At 44.0% G+C, this 16,681-nt stretch overlaps 1 protein-coding gene across 2 annotated transcripts; it reads right to left on the bottom strand.

Annotated features, from left to right (window-relative positions):
* Nucleotides 1-5,332: 5,332 nt before the first annotated feature.
* PRR13 (proline rich 13) lies at nt 5,333-15,686 on the bottom strand. 2 transcript variants are annotated; one of them, XM_083729119.1, is made up of 4 exons: nt 15,592-15,686; nt 12,561-12,607; nt 9,716-10,131; nt 5,333-7,726 (listed from the first exon to the last, which is right to left on the bottom strand). In XM_083729119.1, exons 2-4 carry the CDS (start codon nt 12,577-12,579, stop codon nt 7,691-7,693), a joined length of 471 nt encoding a protein of 156 aa, XP_083585245.1. In that variant the 5' UTR covers nt 12,580-12,607; nt 15,592-15,686; the 3' UTR covers nt 5,333-7,690. The 2 variants fall into 2 exon arrangements, with proteins under 2 accessions (XP_083585245.1, XP_083585246.1); XM_083729120.1 differs by having other exon boundaries at nt 15,602-15,681.
* Between the last annotated feature and the right edge of the window lie 995 nt (nt 15,687-16,681).

The following is a 16,681-nucleotide window of genomic DNA, read 5'->3' as shown; positions in this document are numbered from 1 at the left end:
CTTCAAGGTGCTTTTTTGTGGCAATCACTTCGGTAGTTCTTTTTTTGGGGGGAGCACTGAAAAAAGCCTCTGTGTTTCATTGTGCTGAACACCTTTGTGTGCATTTGCAGCAAAATAGACATCCATGTGATCTGTACTCTCACTGTTATACATTCGTTTCCCTATGTGAACACTGCATCCTTGTAGGAAAAGGTCCTCATTTTGCTTAGTTGTGCAAACCCGGGGGTGAATGTGTAGAAATACATGAAGAAAACTGACAGTGGCATAAAACTGAGATCAGAGTGTGAACAGCCCTCTTATTTTAACAGGTGTTAACTCTCACACAATGTCGGTGCTATTTCAGTTTGCTAATTTATTCTCAATCTCACAGGAACATTCAGCTATTCAAGGATACAGAGGTAAATCCTGCTCTGCTCTGCGTCCTGGTTGCTAAAGAAAGGCTGTACCTATCTTTATGACAAGGATATGAAAATGATCCATAAAAAAAAAACAGCTAGGAGGAGAAGGAAGTCCATGTTTCATAATGTGTATGCTAACAAGCCCTTACTATGTCTGCATATGGAGAAAATTATTTTAAGTTGACACTTGAGAGACAAAGGGATCTAAATAATAAAATTGCAACAAGTGCAGTTAAAAAAAGAAAACTGACTATGGTTGTTCACTTGCTTATACCTTTAAAGCAGTTTCAAAGCTCAAAGAATTCTGGGCACTGTAGTTCACCTCTCACAGAGTTACAATTTCCAGGTGCCCCAAATTCTTTGAAGGGAGAAATGTACTTTTAATCTGCTTTAAACGTATAATGTGTAAGGAACCTATGAGATAAACTCAAACTAACCCCCTCCTTAGTAGCATGTAAGCATGCTTCCATGGACTATTCATTCTGATTTGTTTGCAGGGAGATTAGCCAACTTTGGCTATTTAATGAGCATGCACTCAGGGAGGTGAGGTTATTTTGCATCAAAGCAAGTCCATTCCAGTACATTTTCCACAGAACTTTATCTGCCACCAAAAGTCCAATCTTTTGAGGAAGTGGGTTTGTTTCACAAGACTGCCTTATCAACTATAATTGCGTAATCTGAAATTTCCAGTATGTGGCTGAACCCCAACTGAAAATAGTGAGAGTCTGGAAGCAACCCTGTTTGGCAAAAGCTTGTCTAACTCACTGCATCTCCATCTTTCTGAAAAACAAGGGCACAACTACCAATAAAGACTGAATTGGTTAAAAACAATATGTGCAAAGATGTGTTTTTTATTTTAAATAGGGCTCATAGAGCCCAGTCTTATGCATAGCTGTAGCCAAATCAATTCCAGTCTTCCCTGTTGTGTGAAAAGATAGTTCAATTAACTCAGCTTCCCTTTTTTAACATTCTGGGTGGAGGGTGGAAGAAAAAGAAGGGGCAGTTCTTTTCAGAGCACTTGAAAACAGTCTCCCTCCAGCTTCTTCAACACCCAGGATTGTCGCCAGCAAGAACTCCCAGTTCCCAGACAAAGCCGCACAATCAAGCCGGCTAGAGAACACCCCACACCTTGCCTTCATTTGCAACACCTGGCAGATCACAATGCCTTGCAGGTGGGCTGTGCTTCTAACTTGGATGGTTTTCCAAAGGTGGGAGGGGGGAGCCTTTTTTCACTCCAAAGTTTGCATTCCCTTCTGGGCCATCTTCAGAGGACTACATGCCATTCATTGGTCAGCAGGGACAATTAAAGCAGATTTTACATTTTTTTTACAGTGAGCCTGTGTCTATACACACTGTGCCCCCCTCTGCATCCTCCATGGAGAAAATGAGAGGCATTATCAGAGAGTTCAAGGACACATTCCAGCCAGGCAAAAACAGCTGGAATGGAGCAGCGCCAGTGAGGGAGGGATCAAGGGTCAGTCAGAAGCTGGTGGGGGCTGCCTTTAACCCCTTAGGCCCAAGGTTTCTCACCCTTGCTTTAAAATAAAATTCCTGATACAGTTTTGCCAATAGCAGCTAATAACGATGGCTATGGAATACAGTAGTAACTCGGGTTACAGACACTTCAGGTTACAGACTCTGCTAACCTAGAAATAGTACCTCGGGTTAAGAACTTTGCTTCAGGATGAGAACAGAAATCCAGCGGTGGCGGCGGGAGGCCCCATTAGCTAAAGTGGTACCTCAGGTTAAGAACAGTTTGAGGTTAAGAACGGACCTCCAGAATTAAATTAAATTCTTAACCCGAGGTACCACTGTATAGAATACAGTGGTACCTTACTTGTCAAATGTAATCTGTTCCGGAAGACCGTTCGATTTCTGAAACATTCAACAACTGAGGTGCAAATGGCAGTGAGAAAAATCAGTGGAGAAAATTGAAACAAACGCAGTGGAAACCGTTCAGCTTCCGAGGTGCGTTCGAAAACGGAAGCATTTCCTTCCGGGTTTTTGAAACCTGGGCGTTCGAAACCCAAAGCGTTCGGCTTCTGAGACGTTCGAAAACCGAGGTACCACTGTATACATTCAAAGCACCGTAACTAACAGGAAACTTAAAATATTGTCTTAAAAGATGTCAAAATAAAACATAACTGAAGGTGGTCAAATATAGAATGCACTTTTAAAACAGTACAGTGGCTCATGCCTTGCTAACCTCAAGGCTTGATTGCTGTAACGTGCTTTTTTGTGGGGCTGCCCCAGTTTCTGGTTCAAAAGCCGCCATTAGCCAAGGTGCTCACAGGAACAGGGGGCTGGCAACATGTTATTCTGCTGATGAGCCAGCAGAGCAGAACAGAGCCCCATACCCCCTGATGGTCACTTGGCCATCACTAGGGATCGTGCCTTGAGTGACGCAGGCCCTGCAGTGTGGAACTCCCTAAAGTTGAGGACACAGGTGGCGCTGGGGTCTAAACCACCGAGCCTCTTGGGCTTGCTGATTGGACGACGAGGTGAGCTCCCGTTGCTCTGTCTCAGCTCCTGCCAACCTAGCAGTTCAAAAGCATGCTAGTACAAGTAGATAACTAGGTACCACTGTGGCAGGAAGGTAAATGGTGTTTCCATGCGCCAGTAGCAGTTTAGTCCCGCTGGCCACATGACCCAGAAAACTGACTGTGGACAAACGCTGGCTCCCTTGGCCTTAAAGCAAGATGAGCGCTGCAACCCCAGAGTCACCTTTGACTGGACTTAACCGTCTCGGGGTCCTTTACGCGGGTGGTGCTGTGGGTTAAACCACAGAGCCTAGGACTTGCCGATCAGAAGGTCGGCGGTTCGAATCCCCGTGATGGGGTGAGCGCCCGTTGCTTGGTCCCTGCTCCTGCCAACCTAGCAGAAAAGCACGTCAAAGTGCAAGTAGATAAGTAGGTACCACTTCAGCGGGAAGGTAAACGGCGTTTCCATGCGCTGCTCTGGTTCGCCAGAAGCAGCTTAATCATGCTGGCCACATGACTCAGAAGCTGTATGCCGGCTCCCTCGGCCAATAAAGCAAGATGAGCGCCGCAACCCCAGAGTCGGCCACAACTGGACCTAATGGTCAGAGGTCCCTTTACCTTTACTATCCCTGTCTTGCATGCCTTTGCAGCATGCTCTCCCCAGAGAGGCCTGTCTGGTGCCATCATGATATGTCTTTAGGCGCCAGGCAAAAACATTCCTCTTTCCCCAGGTCTATGACCGTTAAATCATCTGTGGCCTATGAAAGTGTGGGGCAGGGGAGTGTCACTAATTATTTTACTATCTGTCCTTCTGTCTGTATGCTTTTTACTATGTTTTTATTACTGATGTTCTGTAATGTGTTTTTAATGTTGTGCACTGCCCTGGGATCTTTTGAGAAAGGGTGGCATAAATTGAATACATGATAATAATAATAATAATGATTTTCTAATTAATTTTAAACCAATCAGTATTGATTGATGTTCTTAGGGTTGTTGTTTTTAAATAGCCTTATATGTTGTACTGCACAGATTATATGAGCACCTTGTTATTTTTTCGTTAACAAATAAAATGAAAGGGAGGTCTTTGGGTCTGATCAAGCAGGACTTTTCTGTTGCCGGGGGTCTCAAACTGAGGAGGCCTGCTTTAGTCACTCGACTGTGGTAGCAGAATAGCCTCTCAGCATGCTTTTCTATTTTTGTCCTGCTATTTAAAGGATATATATATATATATATATATATTCACGTCATCAGTCCCTTAATGTGACTTAAAAATTGAAGCCGCTCTGGGGAGAACGGTTCCAAAAATTGAGAATACCATTTACCCATCCAATAGAGTCCGCCTTTTGAAAGGCTAAAGTCAACAACCCGTTTTTCTAAACAACACAAGTCACGGGGGAGCAGGTTTTTGAGCTGGTGGTCTGCTGGGCTGGGCTGAGGAAAGAAGGCAGCTGTCTGCAGCGAAGAGGTATATGGAGATTGTGCATCCATGCCACATATTTTGATATTACATGGCTTCCTCCCAAACCTCGAAGTTTGGTGAAGATGTTGAGACTATTCTGCTAGAGATTCATTAGCTTCTTCTTGAAGGAAGAAGGAAAGGAAACCTCATAATTAGGACCCAAATGTAGCACTTCCTATGTCTGCCTTATCTGGCCCCAGGGATTCTCCCTAGGTCACCCTCTCTCCCTCGCCACACCCCTCACCCATCCCAATTTACACCCTCCTTGGTTTGGCATGTGCCCTTTGCCATTCATGTGTTTGTTCTGCTGCTGCATTGATGGTTCGGCTTTGCATTTTGCCTGAACCCAGACCCACGGTTTAGCTGTCTCCAGACAAACCACAAGCTACAACCAAGGTTTGTTCCATAGTTTACCGCTCATGTGCTTTAAAGAGAGCTAAACCACGAGTCTGGGACCAGACCAAATGCTAAACCAAACCATGGCTTAGCAAACGCCAAGGAGCAAGCCAACAGCCACCTCCTGTTTGGGAGCCCGCAAATTTGCAGCTTGTTCATATTAAACCATGGTTTGGCTTCGTGTTATCTGCAAACAAGATGGTGCAGCCAGAGCCTTTGTTTTCATAAACACAGTGCTTTGCATTGGTTACTTTAGAACAGCAGCAGAGGGCTTTGGGCATCCCCGCCATTCCCCTTCTCCGATGTCTGACGTGGTACAAATATCTTCTGGAATGGGCCTGCACAAACTGTGTCCCATCAAGCCTTGCACAGCCCCCCAGCTCTGGGCAGTGACCCACTAGTGGCCAAACAAACCTGCCTGCGCTGTTACCCTGGAATGGCAAATGGAGGTTGTCAAAAAGTCAGCCAGTCATGCTACTCAGCGGTTGGGCCAAATGGTTAACAGTGGCGCTGGTTTGTTTTGGAAGAATCACAAGTCCTTTTCATTCAGATAAATGTTTTGGGCAGCTTTGCCAACACATCTGCAAAAGGATACTATCCCCAAATAAAAATGTTTATTAGCCTGCTTACCCACACATATCTGTGTAAAACGTATACATATTGAGCCTAAAAGGAGGGGGGCAGGTAGAGAGAACAAATGTCTTCCTTAACAAAAGCAGGATAAGCGTGCCTGGTTACCTGGAGACAAGTCTAACTCCCCAAAGGTGATTAGGGAAAATTAACTCTTTACAAGCATCATTTTAGGGGGGGGGAAGGGGATTTCAACTTTCATGTTGAAATATTCTAGCCTTTCAGGTCCATTACTTTTAATGCTTCCTACTGCTGGACCTTTGGATATAAGGCAAGATAGAAATCTAAACAAATAATTATGCACTTCCCATTCTGGCTCCACAAACGAGTCCAGAGGGTGACATTTGCATTTATTGGACCAGTTTGAAGAGACTGACGTGGGGAAGGCACAAGGCAAATGTACTTTTTATCCACAAATGTTGTTGTTTGTCAGCAAGGCCCGCGTGTGGAGATTGTGTCAATGTACAAAACAGTATCTGCTTTACACCAGCACAGGATCAGGCCCAGGATTAGCCTAGTCATTTTTGTAACTGCCGTTATTCAACTGCTGAATTATAATAGCAAAATGTCAAAAGGAAATAAACAAGCAGAAGATGATTCATCCTGATACACAGTAATTAGCATGTTGACAATTATGATCTGCTAATGTGCACTGGATATTGCACAGTGGTGCTCCCCCTTTCTTTGTCGAACAATCTGGAGAATCCCTGACACGCTTAAACTTGCTGTTTATACTCCACAAAGCTTTCCCTCGCACTCTCAAAACATGCACCATGATATTTTTAAAAATTATTTATTTGGAACTTTTGTAACCCGCTCGTCCTGCATAGATCCCAGGGTGGCCTTTAATATGCATTAAACCAAAATACTAAAACATATACATAATATACATATTAATCCAAAATACTAAAACAATAACAATTGTCAGAACAAGGAAGAGTTTTAAAGGATAGCTGTGTGAAGCCATTTTGCTTAGAATCTCTTTGCACTTTTTAACTGGTTGGTCAACTGCAACTTGTTCCTTTTATTCTCCAAGCACACCTGGTTGTTCCCTAAGCAGCCCCTTTCTGCAGGGAAAAAGAGCAATTGTGAGTTAAAAAGAGAACATGCTCCCTCCAAGTGCAACGGCTTAGAGTATTCTATCATTACAGGCGAGGATGTGTGATCCTAGTTTTTTTGCAATTCATTAAGATACTCCAGCCATCTTGGATCAGATACCCACTTTAATCCACCAAAAATTCTGCCCATGGTTATAGCATTACAATTAAACATGACGCAAACGACCAATGTGTTATTTCCCCATGTTTAAGTTTAGTATTTAAGCTTTCTAAAACACACCCCTAACAAGATTTTCATCCTCAGTTATATTAAAAAAATGAATCATACCTCTGAAATAATATAATAAAGCTACTGAAATGTTTGCACAACGGAGCATAATCATCCCTGATCAAGCACATTTTATCTGCAATATTAAGAAACCTATCATTCAACCTTATATTAAATAAGCAACACACACTTTCTGAATCTCTTCGCTTCTATCTGCCATTTCCCCAGGTAGCACAGGAAAGATGATCATATTGAGGAACGGGAACCATTTTTTGAAATTCTTGGGCCAGGGTGGCTATGCTTTGGCACTCTAGACCAGGGTTTCCCAAACTCGTTTCTCCAGCTGTTTTTGGACTACAACTCCCATCATCCCTAGCTAGCAGGACCCGTGGGTCAGGGATGATGGGAAATGTAGTCCAAAAACAGCTGGAGAACCAAGTTTGGGAAACCCTGGTCTAGATGTTGTTGCAACTACCATTCCCATCAGTCCCAGCCAGCAAGGGATGATGGGAGGTCTAGTACAACACCATCTGAAGGCCCACTTCTTTGTCACTTAAAGCACATCTTATCCATTCAATTGGACCCCAACTGCCTCAGGAAGCCAATCAGAAAGCTTCAGGGTGCCAAGAAACAACCTGATTGGCTGCCATTTTGAACAGCCTACATTTCAGAAGAGCAAAAGCTGCCACGCATTTGCAGATGAACTTTACTTAAGCCAATTGGTGGCCTCACATTCTGACTTTCTTAAGATTCATTTGCTGATCCCACCAACCCTGCTTAAATCATCATCAGCACCAGAGTTCCCATCAGACTTTGCAGGAGGTTGCGCATGCCGTTGGGATAAACTTTGGCCAAACCCTGTAAATAATGGGTGACCCACAAGCAGCCCTCATTGTTATCTGGTGACAGTTAAGTAGATCGGCGCTTGTTGGAAGCAGGAAGACTGGTGCAAGGATCAGGGTTTGCGGGAAGAGGATACGTCTGGAAGGTAGGAACAGGCCTCAGTCGGAGTCACTGCTGCTGGAAGAGGAGGAATGCTGTAAACAGAAGAAGAGGGAGGCTCATGAGACTTCAATTCTGACTCAGTGTTACTGCTACCGAAATCTAATCAGGGCTTTAATCTATCCCGGAGCTCAGCTCAAGAAAATGTCAATTGAGGATATTAATGCCTCATTATCAGCTGAAATTACTGTTTCCTATACACACAGATTGGATGAAGGAAAAGACAGACTCTGAACAAGTACTGGAGTTTCTCCCCCCCCCCACTGCGAAGGGCCGTTTGCCATGGACAAAGACAACTAGAGTTTGCAGCCGATGAACGGGAACTTGCAGCATTGAATAGTGCTCCCCCCCCCCCCAGTGTCACTATTCGGTTGCTGCCTCCCACTGCCCTCCATCTTAGTCCATTTCACTGACCCATCCCCAAATAACAAGCGGTCCAAAGTGACTACTTTCAAAGGACTTTCCCCACCCTTTCCATCATTCAGTTTGGGATCCATTTCCATTTTGCAGAAGGCTTTCTCCCACCCTTTCCATCTGTTTCAGTTCCATTTTTTTCTTCTCCCCTTCTCTCTCTGGGACTCCTTTTCCCACCAACTGGCACAATTGCTCTTTTCTGAAGATGGCGAATACGCATGTCCACAGTTTGACTGTCAGAGGTCAGAGCTCTTCCCTGCAGAAAGGAGTACCTCTCCCCAACCACGCTGTGTATCCTCCTCCAACATCGCTCCCCATGATTTACAGCTACACCCCAAAATAATTCTAATCACAAACTCCACAGACTAGCTCACGGTTGAAGGCCCAGTGACCATTCACCTCAGACCACCAGGCCTTCTCTCCTCTACCTCCATGGAAGCCTCTCTCAACATAATGCCCCACAGTAGGGCTGGGTGATACCTGGTTTTCAACATTGTGATATATGCCAGCTAAACATCACAATGGGATGCGGGTGGCCTAGGACTTGCCGATCAGAAGGTCGGCGGTTTGAATCCCCGTGACGGGGTGAGCTCCCGTTGCTCGGTCCCTGTTCCTGCCAACCTAGCAGTTTGAAAGCACGAAGTGCAAGTAGATAAATAGGTAACGCTCCAGCGGGAAGGTAAACGGTGTTTCTGTATGCTGCTCTGGTTCGCCAGAAGTGGCTTAGTCATGCTGGCCCCATGACCCGGAAGCTGTACGCCGGCTCCCTCGGCCAATAAAGTGAGATGAGCACCGCAACCCCAGAGTCGGTCATGACTGGACCTAATGGTCAGGGGTCCCTTTACCTTTTAAACATTGCAATATACTAATATAATCACAATGCCTGTAATAAGGATGGAGCTACATAGAGGCATTGGCTGGCTTCACATTTTTTCCTGCATCGTGATTTTTGCAAAGCATACACACACACACACAATCACGATTTACAATATATCACCAGGTCAAATATTATGAAGCTGATATCACGATATGGAATTCAAACTGGTTTTGGACAATACATTGCCCAGCCCTAACATACATAACGGCTCATGTTATATCGCAAGGTCAAAAACTATGAAGCTGATATCACAATATGGACTTCAAAACAGTTTTGGATGAAATATTGCCCAGTCCTAGCCCTTAGATGTTGCTAAATTCCAACTCCCATCAGCCCCATCTGGCATGGACAACGGTCAGGGATGATGTGAGTCCAGCAACATCTGAAGAAGAAGGGTTTGGATTTGATATCCTGCTTTATCACTACCCTAAGGAGTCTCAAAGCGGCTAACAATCTCCTTTCCCTTCCTCCCCCACAACAAACACTCTGTGAGGTGAGTGAGGCTGAGAGACTTCAGAGAAGTGTGACTGGCCCAAGGTCACCCAGCAGCTGCATGTGGAGGAGCGGGGAAGCGAACCCGGTTCACCAGATTACGAGTCTACCGCTCTTAACCACTACACCACACTGGCTCTCTGAAGAGCAGCAGATTGGCTAGCTTCTTGAAGCACAGCAACAAGTAAAGAAAGTCCAAGTTTCCTGTTCTTCTCCAACCCTCCCTTCCTCTTTCACACACCTTCCCATGCATCTTGTGGTGCTTGTGTGACTTGTCCATCTTGTGCGCCTTCTTCATCTTCTTCTTCATCTTCTTCGCTGCCTTCTTATCCATCCCATGGGTCCCCATGGCAACAGCCCCGGGCAGCAAAGGATTCACCCCCATCCCTCCAGGCATACCTGGGGCAGGTGGGGGGTAAGGACCGCCAGGGGGGACAGGGTAACCAGGTTGGTGTCCAGCATACGGGGGCAGGATAGAATGGCCTGGTGGGTATGCAGGTTGCCCGGGGATCCCTGCTGGGGGCCCAGGATATGGGCCAACAGGTACTGGACCTGGGGGAAAGGCAGGATTCACAGGAGGGGGGTGGGCAGGGTTGAAGCCCGCTGGATAAGAAGGGTTGGGAGGATAAGCAGCTCCTGGGTAGGCCCCTGGCTGGCCTAAAACAAAAAAAGGGGGGGGGAAGAAAATCTTATCACTTGCAAGGCTAAATGAAACACGCAGCAGTCAACCTGAAGCATCTTACCATTCTGTCTACGTCATGGATAGGCACCCTAAGGCCCGGGGCCAGATCCGGCCCAATCACCTTCTAAAACCGGCCACAGACGGTCTGGGAATCAGCGTGTTTTTACATGAGTAGAATGTGTCCTTTTATTTAAAATGCATCTCTGGGTTGTTTGTGGGGCCTGCCTGGTGTTTTTACATGAGTAGAATGTGTCCTTTTATTTAAAATGCGTCTCTGGGTTATTTGTGGGGCATAGGAATTCATTCATATTTTTTTTCCAAAATATAGTCCGGCCCCCCACAAGGTCTGAGGGGCAGTGGACCGGCTCCTGGTTTGCTGACCCCTGGTCTATGTATACTAGGCAACATGAGCAAGACACCATCTCTAAAATATAGGAAACTGTCTTATACCAAGTCAGAGCAGTAATCCATCCAGCTCAGAATTTTCCAAACAAAGGGGTATTTTCAAGTATATCTGAAGGAGTGTCTCCTCCCTCACCATTCTGCCTGGACACTGAGGTCCAGCTCCGAGGGCCTTCTGGCGGTTCCCTCACTTCGAGAGGCCAAGTTACAGGGAACCAGGCAGAGGACCTTCTCGGTAGTGGCGCCCGCCCTGTGGAACGCCCTCCCATCAGATGTCTAAGCGATAAATAACTACCGGACATTCAGAAGACATCTTAAGGCAGCCCTGTTCAGGGAAGTTTTTAATCTGTGATATTTTAGTGTATTTTTTGTTTCTATGGAAGCCGCCCAGAGTGGCTGGGGAAACCCAGCCAGATGGGCGGGGTACAAATAATAAATTATTATTATTATTATTATTATTATTATTATTCAAGGCCTACTTGGAGGTGCCGTCATGGTATTGCCTACAGAGTTTGTCTCCCTAAGAATTTCAGCTTTCATTTGGGTGGGGGAGCAAGCCCTTATGAATTGTGAAGACATAGCTGAAACTGTGTAGGGCACATTGGGCTAGTGATTTTGGGTATAATATCCAACTTTCATCTTGGGAAAAGTTGTGGAGAGAAGAAATAAAATTTACAGCATGCTGTGTGTTGAAAGAAAATCACATGAAAATGATGTACCATTGGTATCTAACACCAAGTAAGATTGCAAAAATGTATAAAACTAAATCAAATATGTGTTAGAAATGTAAAGAGAAAGAAGGTACTTTTTTCCATATGTGGTGGTCATGTTGTAAGATTAACAGCTTCTGGGAAAGGATTTATAATGAATTAAAGAAAATGTTTACAAATACATTTGTTAAAAAACAGAAGCCTTTCTTTTAGATTTAATAGGGGAAGAAGTAGAAAAGAGAAGATAAAAGACTTTTTATGTACGCAACGACGGCAGTGAGAATGCTACTGGGAAGAAGCAGCATTACCAACAAAGGAAGAATGGCAAACAAAATTGATGGATTATGCAGAAATGGCGAAACTGATGGGGAAGATCAGAAACCCAGGATCTTCTGTTTGCAAAGCCTGGGCTCTGCCAGTGAGCTATAGATCTCCTACAACAGTTCAGCTGCTCCCTTAACTGGCTACATCCACACATGTTCCACTCCCAACCTCAGCCCACCAAGCTTGCAAGGAGAAGCAGTTCTTCTTCCTTCCACATTTCTGCATGTTCTCTAGAGGAGCAGCCCCTGCGCTTTTGGCCACACAAGTTTCAACCTTCAATCAACTCAAGGACCTCCAATGTTCTGAAAGCAAGTTTCCACTAATGGGAGAAGGAATTTTGGATTCAGGAGGTCCAAGGAGGCCATGTGGTTGGCCGCGGAGAAAGCACAGGGTCTTTCAAAAGCAACAACACATCACTAGTGACGGCTAGCAATGTCAAACTGAGCCTTCTGCTGAATCGCTGAGGACAACTCACAGGCAGTGAGGTCAGGCAAAACAAAAGGCTGTCCTTGACTTGAGACAACCTAGTTCTGTTGCAGAAAGCAAGACTGGCCGGAACCAATTGTGACTGGACTTAAAATGCCTTCTGCTTTTCCACTTGGCAGGACTTCCCTCACAGAGAACTTGCAAGATCTTTGCCATCCAGGTGAGTTTTAATGCTGATTAGGTACACCAGCACAATGGCATGAGAGGTGCCTTGGGAGCTACCAAGTCAGCTGACACTCTTTTCTTTTCTTTTTTTAAAAAATAATGTGGCAGCTATTTAATGCATGGATACAGGGACATGACTCAGTGCGTAGAAAGCACTCAGGGCTCTTTCTGGAAGCAGCCAACGCCGATCAAAAAATGCCCTCCTGCCCAGGGGTAGCTCACATGCAACATAATAGTTGCCATCTCTGTGCCCAGCCCTATGCATATTCCCTAGAGAGGTACCCCAGATACACCCATCAATCCTTCTTCCCATTTACCTGAATTGGGGTCCCACATGGTTCTCAAGGAGACGAGAATGTGTCACCTGGGTAGGGAAAGATATTGTTAGCATAAACTACGTAAAGTTAAAGGCTATCAATTACTGCATAAACAAGATCATAAATCAAGTAGGTGGGAAAGATTTCTGCTCATAACAAAGTTCATACCATAAGGTCAAATTGCAAAAAGATAAACACTACAGGCTACACAGACAGAACTACACAGATTCTACTACAGAGAATTTAATTTAAGACAAGGATTATCCATGGACAATAGTATGCGGTACACAGACTGAAATTCAAGTTTCTGACAACTTTTTTTTTTTTTAAATAAGTCCCTAGCTGTCATGAATATGGATCTAGTTATGTATGTTTGAAAGCATGCAAGGGCCCACACTAAATTATTGGAAGGCAAGTGAAAAGTATAACCATGTGTATTTAATTTTTCCCTTCCAACTCCTGTTTTTTTCTAATTTGATTTTTCCATCTTTAAAATCAGTATGAAATTAGGTTTATATGAATCTTAAGTATCTAAATAAGGTTATTTTGGAAATCTAAACCATACATCATCACTGTGTTACTCATACAAGATTCAAGATTCAAAACTAGATAGGTCAATTATATCATTTCACGTTTATAATTTCCAGGCTGTCTTTCCGTCATGCAATCCTCACAGTTTATCTACATTTTAAATATGAAGTTTTTAAGATAATATTTTAGCTTCCTGTTAATTAAGTTGCTTTGAATGTATACTTTATATTTGACTTTCTTTGGTAATGTTATATTCCATATTGTTTTATTTGGTGTTTTAAACCTCTCTTGAGTTTTTTCCCCCTTAAAAACATAAAGTGGTATAGAAATGGAATTAATAAATAATAATAAATATGGTTATTTTACAAAGCTAAACAGTCTATCATCAGTGTGTTGCTCATGAGATTAAAACATTCAAACGATGTTACAAAGTTATGGTTATTAGTTCTAAGTGCAGCAATATTTCAAGAGATAATGGGGCAGAAGTGTATAACCAACCAAACTTCCTGAGCCAAAGGAAGTTTCCATAAACGCTAACTGACTTATGATCAACAGGAACCTAACATTTTGATAAAGCCTAGAAAACAGAACAAATTATTATCCCACATCTGGTCCGAGAAGGCCAAAATCCCCAGTCTTGATGGGTACGTAGCCTCTCTCTAATTCATATACAGTGGTACCTCGGGTTACATACGCTTCAGGTTACATACGCTTCAGGTTACAGATGCCGCTAACCCAGAAATAGTGCTTCAGGTTAAGAACTTTGTTTCAGGATGAGAACAGAAATAGTGCTCCGTCGGCGCGGCAGCAGCAGGAGGCCCCATTAGCTAAAGTGATGCTTCAGGTTAAGAACAGTTTCAGGTTAAGAACGGACCTCCGGAATGAATTAAGTACTTAACCCGAGGTACCACTGTATAAAAGTATGGTTTAAAGAGCTCCCTTTCATAGGGTTTCTGAACATGCCCCTAAGTGGTGGGCCCTGCACCAAGGGAGAGAGGAAAACCCAACACTTGGGTTTCTTTGTTTTTTCAGAAAATGAGTGGGCTGTCATCTCCACTGCCCATTAAGATCCACTGCCCTTCAACACACCCTCTCCAACCATTGGGTCTCTCTTTCTATCTTCTCTGCCTAACCTTAGAGTCCAGTCACACTAAGCAAGAAGGCACCCAACATAATTTGCATAGCCTCTGCAGACAAATGGGGACAGCAACCAAATGTTGCAGTGTTGAGTGGTCCTGTTCAGGGTTTCAACCGACCAGCTAGCTATTCCTTTTCCAGCATACAGTGGTACCTCTGGTTACATACTTAATTCGTTCTGGAGGTCCATTCTTAACCTGAAACTGTTCTTAATCTGAAGCACCACTTTAGCTAATGGGGCCTCCTGCTGCTGCTGCGCGATTTCTGTTCTCATCCTGAAGCAAAGTTCTTAACCCGAGGTACTATTTCTGGGTAAGCCAAGTCTGTAACCTGAAGCGTATGTATGGGCGGGGTATAAATATTAAATTATTATATCATTATGTAACCTGAAGCATATGTAACCCGAGGTACCACTGTACTTTATTCCATCCCTCCACCTGTTTTCCAGTTGTTTTCCCCCAACAACCAAGTCAGTAATGTGTTCTATGCCTACTGCGCATACTCATTCAATGAATTGTTTGTGGGTGTCCACACCCCCATTTATGAGTTCTCTCCCCTTTTAAAATGCTTGTACTCCTGCAGATCTTGGGATTTGCCCACAGATGGTGCCATTTTGGCTACTGCCCAGACTCATCGAGGATGAGTCTGCTATTAGTATATAGAATTTCAGCACTGACTAAAAGCCAAGAGTCTCCGAAGTGGTCCAAGAAGATCCTGATTCGAGTCTCACCTGCATCACAAACCCACCAGATATCTCAAGCTTTAACACCACTGAGGCAAGTGAATGGAAAACATTCCCACACTACAAGTGATCTGCCCTTTTATTCACGAGCATTTTAGGAGGCTTTTAACTCTTATTTTTAAAAGGCCTTCTCAGTGGCGGCCCCCACCCTGTGGAACGCCCTCCCATCAGATGTCAAGGGGATAAGTAACTAGCAACCTTTAAAAGACACCTGAAGGCAGCCCTGTATAGGGAAGGTTTTAATGTTTCATTATGTTTTTATATATGCCGGAAGCCGCCCAGCGTGGCTGGGGCAATCCAGCCAGATGGGCGGGGTACAAATAATAAAATCGTTATTAATAATAATGTTAATTTTTGCAAGCCGCTTTGAGTTCACCTCAAATAAACTCACAAATAAAACAACAATAAAAGTAAAAGTAGAAACAGGAGACGAAAGATGGGATATTGCTTCAATCGTAAATTCACTGCTGTGAATCCAGCAAAAATACCCTTTAAAAGTTGCCTTTGCCTTTAAACTTTTTAGAGCCCATTTATACACCCAGACATAGAAAACCCTTCCACAAATTGCAAAAACTGCAAGAAATCCTACCAGATTGCAAGGATCCCGTCCCACCTACCTACCTTCCTTCACCTTTGCAACCTCTCTCCGCCTTCTGCCCTCACTCCCTTCCAAGTTCTGCAGCAGCAGCGACTTCCTGGAAGCCTTCCTGGCGGCTGGGCTCCGTTTCGCATATCCCTCCAGCCCATTGGCTCTTGGCCGCTACCGCCAACTTCCCATAGGAGAAGCTGCGTGTCCATCAAAGCTGCGGCTCAAGCAGGCGGGAGAGGCGGCGCCTTCCACCAATGACTGTTCGGGCGCGGGCTGCAGATAGGGAAAGAAGGAAGGGACCAGCCTTGATCTGGGATTATTCCAGACCCTCCAATTGTCCCTATTTTCCAGGGACATCCCTGATTTAGAGAAGCTGTTTTTGATTTGATCCCGCAATGTCCCACTTTTCCTTAGGATACCCCTATTTTTCTTGGAGAAATGTTGGAGGGTATGGCAGGATTTGTAATAACTGTAATAATTTTGGCATGCAGAATACACTTGGTCAATATATTCACATGCGTTCATCAGAACGTTTAATTTTTAATTTTTATGCAATGGTTGCAGTCAAAGATAGCTCTCAGTGCAACTAGGCTAAACAGTTTAAGGATGAAAACATCCTGTTATACGGAGTAGAAGTATACATATTTACTGGGTTGTGGAGTTCTTTAAAAAGGCTGCAGCTTTTAAACTTTAAAAAGGCAGCAATGGTTGTCTCAGGGCACCTCTCTTGACTGTCTCCCACCACCCCCAGGGATTCAGGCACTTTTGGTTTGCTCAATTAAATTGGATTAATTTATTATTTATTTAATTATATACTGCCCTATACCCAGAGGTCTCATGGCAGTTCACAGAACAAAATCAGCAATGATTTGCCCTAGCACATCTAATACATTAAAAAAGTGATCAGAGTTGTTTGCGGTTTGAAAAGTGATGGGACGAATGCACTGAAAAGTGTGGGGTGAACAATGGTGGGAAAATATATGAATACCCTAGAAGTAAATTAGGCTTATTACCTTAAAACTGCCCATCAATAAAGGCTGGATATAGCGTTTCCTACTCTATACATTATACATACACAATAAAAACCATGCAAAAAAATTAAATCACAAATCATCAGCTAAC

The sequence above is a fragment of the Podarcis gaigeae genome, assembly GCF_964106915.1.
Source record: "Podarcis gaigeae genome assembly, chromosome: 2".
Taxonomy (NCBI): Eukaryota; Metazoa; Chordata; class Lepidosauria; order Squamata; family Lacertidae; genus Podarcis; species Podarcis gaigeae.
Note: the sequence above shows the minus strand (reverse complement) of the source record. Positions and strands in the feature narration are given on the sequence as shown.

Coding starts and splice junctions, on each gene's coding strand:
- PRR13 (XM_083729119.1), bottom strand. Junction 7,727..9,715: donor ACCACAAGATGCATGGGAAG/GTGTGTGAAAGA, acceptor TTCTGTTTACAG/CATTCCTCCTCTTCCAGCAG.